The sequence below is a fragment of the Alosa alosa genome, chromosome 20 (assembly GCF_017589495.1).
Source record: "Alosa alosa isolate M-15738 ecotype Scorff River chromosome 20, AALO_Geno_1.1, whole genome shotgun sequence".
In the NCBI taxonomy this organism is placed as follows: Eukaryota; Metazoa; Chordata; class Actinopteri; order Clupeiformes; family Clupeidae; genus Alosa; species Alosa alosa.
Genome location: NC_063208.1, coordinates 11,358,176 through 11,369,086, shown reverse-complemented (window position 1 = coordinate 11,369,086; position 10,911 = coordinate 11,358,176). Strand labels below are relative to the sequence as shown.

The following is a 10,911-nucleotide window of genomic DNA, read 5'->3' as shown; positions in this document are numbered from 1 at the left end:
TCACTTTTTTTCATTTTGTAACATGTTCATTTCTATATCCATTTCTGACTTTTTCATCTCAAATCAGGTTTCTGCCTCAAAGAATGAGTTTGTTTTCTGCTAATTCTTGTTTTTGTTTCTCAATTTCAATACTATACTTTTCAAATTCAACCTTCATTCTTTCTGTTTCTTCAGCAACACTCTGGAGGACATCCTTTTCTTGTTGTAGAATCTGTGCTTGTTCATCCATTCTCTCTTTCTCCTGCATCATCTCCTGCATCATATTCTCAATGTTATTTGACTTTTCTTCCACCTCAGCCATCTTCTTTTGAAGTACATCCTTTTCACTTTCAATGTTTTCCTTGTAAGGACGCAGCTCGTTCCATTGTTTCTGAAGATCATTTTTCCAGTTTTCCAACTCATCCTTGTCTTTCATCATGGCATGTTTGTTGTTTTCAATTTCCTGCCTTTCTTCATGCAGTCTATTTTTCAGTTTCTCAAGTTCTTCTCTTTCCGCACTTAACTTTTCTTTCACGGTGATCTCAACTGCTTCCCTCTCTTTTTTTATGTCAGCCCTGATTCGGTCAAGTTCCATCTTTTCTTTGTTGTGGATATCCATCATATTATTCAGCTCTATTTGTTGCTGGTCGATCTCAGCTTTCCTTTCTATCAGGTCACTCTGCTGCTCTTCCATGTTGTCTCTCTGTTTGTGAAGCTCTTTTTTGAGAACGTCCATTTGAAGTTGTCTGGTGTTGATGTGTTGTCTTTCTATGTATAGTTCCTTTTTCTTATTTTCTATGTCAACAAATAATGATTCTATAGCAATTTTTTCATCTTGTATTTCTTTTATTCTGACGTTTTCCTGTTCCTCTGCATTGAGTCTCTCTCTTTTAAATTCATTCCATTCTCTATGTAGATCTTCCTTCATCTTTTCCACCTCCATCTTTTCTTTTGATGTGAGTTTGTTGCTTTTTTCAATATCTTGTTTTTCTTTTTCCAGTATTTTTCTATTGTTTTCCAACTGCTCCTGTTCTATCCTTATATTTTCCATGGTGTTCTCCAAGTGCTGTGTTTGTATTCCTATTTCAATCCTAAGTTTTTCCAAGTTATCCAACTCCAATTTATTTCTTCTCATCATGTCATCCACCTGCAGCTTTTGGTAGTTTAATTCAGCCATTTTGCTCTCAAGATGTCTCTGCTCCACCATCACAGTTTGCTTTACGTCATCCATCTCCTCTGATTGCTTCATAAGTTCTGTCTTGTAGTGCTCAAAGTACTGCATTTCTATTTCCAGGTGTTTGCTCTCCCTTTTGATATCTTCTTTATGTTTCTCTATGTCTGCATGCAACTGATCTAGAGAGTCTTTCTCACACTGAATTTGAATGAGTCTCTCTGTTATGTCTAGTCTTTCTTTTTCAAGCGCAAACCTTTTTTCTTGAATATACATTTTTTCTGTGGCTAGGTCACACTCATGTTTCTCCTTTTCTTGCTCAAATTCCAACTTCAATAATTTCAGGTCATTGCTGCATTTAATGTTATTTTTCACTATGTCTTCAATTTCTTTCTGTTGTTGGTCAATTTTAATCTTTTGTTGTGACAGCTGATATCTTTCCTGTTGAATGTCATACTTTTCCATTTCCATAACTTTCCTCTGTTTGTTTATGTCTTCCTCTTGGAGAGACAAGTTGTCCATTTTGACCTTCAGTGCTTCCTCTTTTTGTTGTATCTCCTCTCTGAAATTCCTTACTTCGTTAGGAATTTGATGTAAATCTTCCCATTCCTTTTCTAGAGTAGCCCTCTCGTATTCCAACATATCTTTATCATGTCTTAGACCATCTTTCTCATTTTCCAGAGCCTTCTTCTCCTGTTCTAGAACCTCTTTCTGATGTTGTATCTCCCTTTCCAGTTCCAGCATCTCTCTCTCAATGCCTTGCTTCCTGAACACTTGTTCTGGTGCTGGTGTAGCCTCCTGGTCCATTTCCTTCTCCTCTGTTTGAACACCAGTATCCACCTGTCTCTGTACAAGTAATTTTGCTTGCAAAAGTTCATCTCTTTCTCTTTTCAACAGCTCTTTTTCTTTTTCTAGATATTCAGTCTTTGATTGTTCCATCTCATTTAGTTTTCTAGTGTTTCTTCTGATGGTGTGCTCCAGCTCTCTTCTTTTGGCCTCCAGCTCAGCTTTTGTGAGTTCCATCTCTCCCATCTCTCGTTTCATCTTCTGCATCTTGTCATCCAGTTCATCCTTCTGCTTCTGCATGTCTTCCCTCAAGGTTACCATTTCCTCCATCTCTTGCTTTAGCATCACCAGCTTCACCTCTGTTTCCTCCTTTTGTTTCTGTATGTTAGATTTTAATTTCTCCAGTTCTTCCTTCTCAGCTTTCATTTCAAACATTTCCTTTTCAAGCTCCTCTTTCTGTCTTTGAACATCAAATTTGACTGTCTCAAGATGATCAATCTCCATTGTGGTCTTCTCCATTTTTCTGTCAATTTCTTCTCTTTCCCTTTTCAATTCATCCCTCAACTTCTGTAGTGTGTCCATTTCTCTCTGCATTTCTTCCATTTTTGTGTTGAGTTCTTCTTGTGCTTTGGCAAGTTGCTCTGTGTCAACCAGGGCTTCACTAATTCTGCCTTCGAGAACATCTTGGCCATCTTTTTTCATCTTGTCTACCTCTGCCTGAAGATGCTCCATCTGCATTCGTCTATTGTCTATATCTTCCCTTTCTTTTTCCATTTCCTTTCTTTCTCTTTTCATATCTTCTTTGGTTTTCTCCAGCATTTGCCACTCTGTTTCAACTTTAATTCTTTGTTCCTGAAGCTCACCTCTCATTTTATGTCTTTCTTTCTCAATGTCTTGTCTAGCTGTCTCAAGACTTTGTGTTTGGAAATTAAGTGAACTTTCAGTTTCTGTCACCTTGTTGCTCTGAATTTCCAATAAGCTGATCCGCATGTAAAGCTCACTTTCTAAGTTTAGTAGCTCTTTTCTATCATTGTCAAACTGGCCTTGTAACATGGCTCTCATCTCATTCAGCTCCTCCCTCTCAAGAGCAATTCTATTCATTGCTTTATTTAACTCATCTTTAGCTTGTTGTATGTCAGTCTTTGATTGTTCCATGTCATTTAGTTTCCTGGTGTTTCTTCTGATGGTGTGCTCCAGCTCTCTTCTTTTGGCCTCCAGCTGAGCTTTTGTGAGTTCCATCTCTCCCATCTCTCGTTTCATCTTCTGCATGTTGTCATCCAGTTCATCCTTCTGCTTCTTCATGTCATCCCTCAAGGTTACCATTTCCTCCATCTCTTGCTTCAGCATCACCAGCTTCACCTCAGTTTCCTCCTTTTGTTTCTGTATGTTAGATTTTAATTTCTCCAGTTCTTCCTTCTCAGCTTTCATTTCAAACATTTCCTTTTCAAGCTCCTCTTTCTGTCTTTGAACATCAAATTTGACTGTCTCAAGATGATCAATCTCCATTGTGGTCTTCTCCATTTTTCTGTCAATTTCTTCTCTTTCCCTTTTCAATTCATCCCTCAACTTCTGTAGTGTGTCCATTTCTCTCTGCATTTCTTCCATTTTTGTGTTGAGTTCTTCTTGTGCTTTGGCAAGTTGCTCTGTGTCAACCAGGGCTTCTCTAATTCTGTCTTGAGAACATCTTGGCCATCTTTTTTCATCTTGTCTACCTCTGCATTTGAAGATGCTCCATCTGCATTTGTCTTTGTCTATATCTTCCCTTTCTTTTTCCATTTCCTTTCTTTTTCTCTTTTCATATCTTCTTTGGTTTTCTCCAGCATTTGCCACTCTGTTTCAACTTTAATTCTTTGTTCCTGAAGCTCACCTCTCATTTTATGTCTTTCTTTCTCAATGTCTTGTCTAGCTGTCTCAAGACTTTGTGTTTGGAAATTAAGTGAACTTTCAGTTTCTGTCACCTTGTTGCTCTGAATTTCCAATAACTCCATCCTTTGATAAAGCTCACTTTCCAAGTTTTGTAGCTCTTTTCTATCATTGTCAAACTGGCCTTGTAACATGGCTCTCATCTCATTCAGCTCCTCCCTCTCAAGAGCAATTCTATTCATTGCTTTATTTAATTCATCTTTAGCTTGTTGTATGTCAGTCTTTGATTTTTCCATGTCATTTAGTTTCCTGGTGTTTCTTCTGATGGTGTGCTCCAGCTCTCTTCTTTTGGCCTCCAGCTCAGCTTTTGTGAGTTCCATCTCTCCCATCTCTCGTTTCATCTTCTGCATGTTGTCATCCAGTTCATCCTTCTGCTTCTGCATGTCATCCCTCAAGGTTACCATTTCCTCCATCTCTTGCTTCGCCTCAGTTTCCTCCTTTTGTTTCTGTATGTTAGATTTTAACCTCTCCAGTTCTTCCTTCTCAACTTTCATTTCAAACATTGCCTTTTCAAGCTCCTCCTTCTGTCTTTGAACATCAAATTTGACTGTCTCAAGATGATCAATCTCCATTATTGTCTTCTCCATTTTTCTTTCCATTTCTCCTCTTTTCCTTTTCAATTCATCCCTCAGCTTCTTGAGGGCATCCATTTCTCTCTTCATTTCTTCCATTTTTTGTGTTGAGTTCTTCTTTTGCTTTGGCAAGTTGCTCTGTCTCAATAGGGCTTCTCTAATTCTGTCTTGAGACCATCTTGGCCATCTTTTTTCATTTTGTCTACCTCCATTTGAAGCTGCTCCATTTGCAACTTGTCTATTGTCTATTTCTTTCCTTTCTTTTTCCATTTCCTTTCTTTCTCTTTTCATTTCTTCTTTGGTTTTCTCCACCATTTTTGCCACTCTGTTTCAAGTATAACACTCTGTTCCTGAAAATGTTCTGTCATTTTACCTCTTTCTTTTTCCATGTCCTCTCTAGATGTTTCAAGACTTTGTCTTTGGAGTTTAAGTTGATTTTTCAGTTTCTCTCAGTTTGTTGCTCTCAATTTCAAACAACTCAATCCTTTGCTGAAACTCCCTTTCCAAGTTTTGAAGCTCTTTTCTATCATTATCAAACTGGCCTTGTAAAATCGTTTTCATCTCATTTAGTTCTTCCCTCTCAAGAGCAATTCTATTCATTGCATTATCCACCTCCTCTTTAGCTTGTTGTATGTCAGTCTTTGATTTTTCCATGTCATTTAGTTTCCTGGTGTTTCTTCTGATGGTGTGCTCCAGCTCTCTTCTTTTGGCCTCTAGCTCAGATTTTGTGAGTTCCATCTCTCCCATCTCTCGTTTCATCTTCTGCATCCTGTCATCCAGTTCATCCTTCTGCTTCTTCATGTCTTCCCTCAAGGCTCCCATTTCCTCCATCTCTTGCTGCAGCGTCACTAGTTTTGCCTCAGTTTCCTCCTTCTGTTTCAAGATGTCAGATTTTAGCCTCTCCAGTTCTTCCTTTTCAACTTTCATTTCAAACATTGCCTTTTCAAGTTCCTCCTTCTGTCTTTGAACATCTAATTTGACTGTCTTCAGATCTTTCATCTCCATCTTTGTGTGCTCTTTTTTTCTGTCAAGTTCTTGTCTTTCTTTTTTCAACTCATCCCTCAGTTTCTGAAGTCTGTCCATTTCTCTCTGCATTTCTTCCATTTTTGTGTTGAGTTCTTCCTGCGCTTTGGTAAGTTGTTTTTTCTCAATAGAAGCGTTTCTAATTTGGTCTTCGAGAGCATCTTGGGCTCCTTTTTTCATTTGACTACCTCCATTTGAAGTTGGACCATTTCCATTTGTCTTAGGCCAATTTCTTTTCCTTTCTTTTCAGTTCCATTCTTTCCCTTTTCATCTCTTCTTTAGCCTCGACCAATTTTTGCCCTCTGTTTGTGAGGATATCTCTCTGTTCCTGAAAATGTTCTGTCATTTTACCTCTTTCTTTTTCCATGTCCTCTCTAGCTGTCTTAAGAGTTTGGCTTTGGATTAGAAGTGCATATTGAGTTTCTCTCAGTTTGTTGCTCTCAATTTCAAACAACTCCATCCTTTGATGAAGCTCCCTTTCCATCCTTTGAAGCTCATTTTTATCATCCTCAAACTGGCTTTGCAAAACCACTTTCATTTCATTTAATTCTTCCTTCTCAAGGGTGATTTTCTTCATTGCATTATCCACCTCCTCTTTAGCTTGTTGTATGTCAGTCTTTGATTTTTCCATGTCATTTAGTTTCCTGGTGTTTCTTCTGATGGTGTGCTCCAGCTCTCTTCTTTTGGCCTCTAGCTCAGATTTTGTGAGTTCCATCTCTCCCATCTCTCGTTTCATCTTCTGCATCCTGTCATCCAGTTCATCCTTCTGCTTCTTCATGTCTTCCCTCAAGGCTCCCATTTCCTCCATCTCTTGCTGCAGCGTCACTAGTTTTGCCTCAGTTTCCTCCTTCTGTTTCAAGTTGTCAGATTTTAGCCTCTCCAGTTCTTCCTTTTCAACCTTTGTGTCAAACATTGCCTTTTCAAGCTCTTCTTTCTGTCTTTGAATATCGGATTTGACTGTCTCAAGATGGTCAATCTCAATCTTTGTCTGCTCCATATTTCTATCAAGTTCTTCTCTTTCCCTTTTCAACTCATCCTTAAGCTTCTGAAGGGTGTCCATTTCAACCTTAATTTCACCCATTTTTGTGTCGAGCTCTTCCTTTGCTTTGGCAAGTTGCACAGTCTCAATAGAGGCTTCTCTAATTGTGTCTTCGAGACCAACTTGGGCTTCATTTTTCATTTTGACTACCTCCATTTGAAGCTGCTGCATTTCAACTTGTCTTAGGCCAATTTCTTTCCTTTCTTGATCCAGTTCCATTCTTTCCCTTTTCATCTCTTCTTTAGCCTCGACCAATTTTTGCCACTCGTTTGTGAGGATATCTCTCTGTTCCTGAAACTCATCTGACATTTTACCTCTTTCCTTTTCCATGTCTTCTCTAGATGTTTGAAGAGTTTGTCTTTGGAGTTTAAGTTGATTTTGAGTTTCTCTCAGTTTGTTGTTCTCAATTTCAAACAACTCCATCCTTTGATGAAGCTCCCTTTCCATCCTTTGAAGCTCATTTTTATCATCCTCAAACTGGCTTTGCAAAACCACTTTCATTTCATTTAATTCTTCCTTCTCAAGGGTGATTTTCCTCATTGCATTATCCACCTCCTCTTTAGCTTGTTGTATGTCAGTCTTTGATTTTTCCATGTCATTTAGTTTCCTGGTGTTTCTTCTGATGGTGTGCTCCAGCTCTCTTCTTTTGGCCTCTAGCTCAGATTTTGTGAGTTCCATCTCTCCCATCTCTCGTTTCATCTTCTGCATCTTGTCGTCCAGTTCATCCTTCTGCTTCTTCATGTCTTCCCTCAAGGCTCCCATTTCCTCCATCTCTTGCTGCAGCGTCACTAGTTTTGCCTCAGTTTCCTCCTTCTGTTTCAAGATGTCAGATTTTAGCCTCTCCAGTTCTTCCTTTTCAACCTTTGTGTCAAACATTGCCTTTTCAAGCTCTTCTTTCTGTCTTTGAATATCGGATTTGACTGTCTCAAGATGGTCAATCTCAATCTTTGTCTGCTCCATATTTCTATCAAGTTCTTCTCTTTCCCTTTTCAACTCATCCTTAAGCTTCTGAAGGGTGTCCATTTCAACCTTAATTTCATCCATTTTTGTGTCGAGCTCTTCCTTTGCTTTGGCAAGTTGCACAGTCTCAATAGAGGCTTCTCTAATTGTGTCTTCGAGACCAACTTGGGCTTCATTTTTCATTTTGACTACCTCCATTTGAAGCTGCTGCATTTCAACTTGTCTTAGGCCAATTTCTTTCCTTTCTTGATCCAGTTCCATTCTTTCCCTTTTCATCTCTTCTTTAGCCTCGACCAATTTTTGCCACTTTCGTTTGTGAGGATATCTCTCTGTTCCTGAAACTCATCTGACATTTTACCTCTTTCCTTTTCCATGTCTTCTCTAGATGTTTGAAGAGTTTGTCTTTGGAGTTTCAGTTGATTTTGAGTTTCTCTCAGTTTGTTGTTCTCAATTTCAAACAACTCCATCCTTTGATGAAGCTCCCTTTCCATCCTTTGAAGCTCATTTTTATCATCCTCAAACTGGCTTTGCAAAACCACTTTCATTTCATTTAATTCTTCCTTCTCAAGGGTGATTTTCCTCATTGCATTATCCACCTCCTCTTTAGCTTGTTGTATGTCAGTCTTTGATTTTTCCATGTCATTTAGTTTCCTGGTGTTTCTTCTGATGGTGTGCTCCAGCTCTCTTCTTTTGGCCTCTAGCTCAGATTTTGTGAGTTCCATCTCTCCCATCTCTCGTTTCATCTTCTGCATCTTGTCGTCCAGTTCATCCTTCTGCTTCTTCATGTCTTCCCTCAAGGCTCCCATTTCCTCCATCTCTTGCTGCAGCGTCACTAGTTTTGCCTCAGTGTCCTCCTTCTGTTTCAAGATGTCAGATTTTAGCCTCTCCAGTTCTTCCTTTTCAACCTTTGTGTCAAACATTGCCTTTTCAAGCTCTTCTTTCTGTCTTTGAATATCGGATTTGACTGTCTCAAGATGGTCAATCTCAATCTTTGTCTGCTCCATATTTCTATCAAGTTCTTCTCTTTCCCTTTTCAACTCATCCTTAAGCTTCTGAAGGGTGTCCATTTCAACCTTAATTTCACCCATTTTTTTTTTTTGTTCTTCCTTTGCTTTGGCAAGTTGCACAGTCTCAATAGAGGCTTCTCTAATTGTGTCTTCGAGACCAACTTGGGCTTCATTTTTCATTTTGACTACCTCCATTTGAAGCTGCTGCATTTCAACTTGTCTTAGGCCAATTTCTTTCCTTTCTTGATCCAGTTCCATTCTTTCCCTTTTCATCTCTTCTTTAGCCTCGACCAATTTTTGCCACTCGTTTGTGAGGATATCTCTCTGTTCCTGAAACTCATCTGACATTTTACCTCTTTCCTTTTCCATGTCTTCTCTAGATGTTTGAAGAGTTTGTCTTTGGAGTTTAAGTTGATTTTGAGTTTCTCTCAGTTTGTTGTTCTCAATTTCAAACAACTCCATCCTTTGATGAAGCTCCCTTTCCATCCTTTGAAGCTCATTTTTATCATCCTCAAACTGGCTTTGCAAAACCACTTTCATTTCATTTAATTCTTCCTTCTCAAGGGTGATTTTCCTCATTGCATTATCCACCTCCTCTTTAGCTTGTTGTATGTCAGTCTTTGATTTTTCCATGTCATTTAGTTTCCTGGTGTTTCTTCTGATGGTGTGCTCCAGCTCTCTTCTTTTGGCCTCTAGCTCAGATTTTGTGAGTTCCATCTCTCCCATCTCTCGTTTCATCTTCTGCATCTTGTCGTCCAGTTCATCCTTCTGCTTCTTCATGTCTTCCCTCAAGGCTCCCATTTCCTCCATCTCTTGCTGCAGCGTCACTAGTTTTGCCTCAGTGTCCTCCTTCTGTTTCAAGATGTCAGATTTTAGCCTCTCCAGTTCTTCCTTTTCAACCTTTGTGTCAAACATTGCCTTTTCAAGCTCTTCTTTCTGTCTTTGAATATCGGATTTGACTGTCTCAAGATGGTCAATCTCAATCTTTGTCTGCTCCATATTTCTATCAAGTTCTTCTCTTTCCCTTTTCAACTCATCCTTAAGCTTCTGAAGGGTGTCCATTTCAACCTTAATTTCACCCATTTTTGTGTCGAGCTCTTCCTTTGCTTTGGCAAGTTGCACAGTCTCAATAGAGGCTTCTCTAATTGTGTCTTCGAGACCAACTTGGGCTTCATTTTTCATTTTGACTACCTCCATTTGAAGCTGCTGCATTTCAACTTGTCTTAGGCCAATTTCTTTCCTTTCTTGATCCAGTTCCATTCTTTCCCTTTTCATCTCTTCTTTAGCCTCGACCAATTTTTGCCACTCGTTTGTGAGGATATCTCTCTGTTCCTGAAACTCATCTGACATTTTACCTCTTTCCTTTTCCATGTCTTCTCTAGATGTTTGAAGAGTTTGTCTTTGGAGTTTAAGTTGATTTTGAGTTTCTCTCAGTTTGTTGTTCTCAATTTCAAACAACTCCATCCTTTGATGAAGCTCCCTTTCCATCCTTTGAAGCTCATTTTTATCATCCTCAAACTGGCTTTGCAAAACCACTTTCATTTCATTTAATTCTTCCTTCTCAAGGGTGATTTTCTTCATTGCATTATCCACCTCCTCTTTAGCTTGTTGTATGTCAGTCTTTGATTTTTCCATGTCATTTAGTTTCCTGGTGTTTCTTCTGATGGTGTGCTCCAGCTCTCTTCTTTTGGCCTCTAGCTCAGATTTTGTGAGTTCCATCTCTCCCATCTCTCGTTTCATCTTCTGCATCTTGTCGTCCAGTTCATCCTTCTGCTTCTTCATGTCTTCCCTCAAGGCTCCCATTTCCTCCATCTCTTGCTGCAGCGTCACTAGTTTTGCCTCAGTTTCCTCCTTCTGTTTCAAGATGTCAGATTTTAGCCTCTCCAGTTCTTCCTTTTCAACCTTTGTGTCAAACATTGCCTTTTCAAGCTCTTCTTTCTGTCTTTGAATATCGGATTTGACTGTCTCAAGATGGTCAATCTCAATCTTTGTCTGCTCCATATTTCTATCAAGTTCTTCTCTTTCCCTTTTCAACTCATCCTTAAGCTTCTGAAGGGTGTCCATTTCAACCTTAATTTCACCCATTTTTTGTGTCGAGCTCTTCCTTTGCTTTGGCAAGTTGCACAGTCTCAATAGAGGCTTCTCTAATTGTGTCTTCGAGACCAACTTGGGCTTCATTTTCATTTTGACTACCTCCATTTTGAAGCTGCTGCATTTCAACTTGTCTTAGGCCAATTTCTTTCCTTTCTTGATCCAGTTCCATTCTTTCCCTTTTCATCTCTTCTTTAGCCTCGACCAATTTTTGCCACTCGTTTGTGAGGATATCTCTCTGTTCCTGAAACTCATCTGACATTTTACCTCTTTCCTTTTCCATGTCTTCTCTAGATGTTTGAAGAGTTTGTCTTTGGAGTTTCAGTTGATTTTGAGTTTCTCTCAGTTTGTTGTTCTCAA

At 39.1% G+C, this 10,911-nt stretch overlaps 2 protein-coding genes across 2 annotated transcripts in view; both read right to left on the bottom strand.

The window, feature by feature from the left end:
- Positions 1-76: 76 nt before the first annotated feature.
- LOC125285657 (trichohyalin-like) lies at positions 77-10,543 on the bottom strand. Its single transcript, XM_048230194.1, has 6 exons — positions 9,529-10,543; positions 7,885-8,526; positions 5,754-7,609; positions 4,907-5,593; positions 3,804-4,756; positions 77-3,609 (listed from the first exon to the last, which is right to left on the bottom strand). Exons 1-6 carry the CDS (start codon positions 10,522-10,524, stop codon positions 77-79), a joined length of 8,667 nt encoding a protein of 2,888 aa, XP_048086151.1. The 5' UTR covers positions 10,525-10,543.
- Positions 10,544-10,573: 30 nt separating this feature from the next.
- LOC125285656 (trichohyalin-like) overlaps positions 10,574-10,911 on the bottom strand; it is a gene marked incomplete at its 3' end in the record, with an annotated part of 14,740 nt that continues 14,402 nt past the window's right edge. The window contains exon 6 of the mRNA XM_048230193.1: positions 10,574-10,695. Within this exon, the coding sequence (XP_048086150.1) occupies positions 10,574-10,695 (122 nt within the window). The remainder of the gene's footprint in view (positions 10,696-10,911) is intronic.

What these genes read in the sequence shown, in the direction of transcription:
- LOC125285657 (XM_048230194.1), bottom strand. Translation starts at nt 10,524, where the DNA reads ATGGACACCCTTCAGAAGCTTAAGGATGAGTTGAAAAGGGAAAGAGAA. An exon ending in CAAAAATGGGTGAAATTAAG is followed by an intron (nt 8,527 to 9,528) that starts GTTGAAATGGAC and finishes GGTGAAATTAAG; the next exon opens with GTTGAAATGGACACCCTTCA. An exon ending in TTGAGAACAACAAACTGAGA is followed by an intron (nt 7,610 to 7,884) that starts GAAACTCAAAAT and finishes CAAGTTGGTCTC; the next exon opens with GAAGACACAATTAGAGAAGC.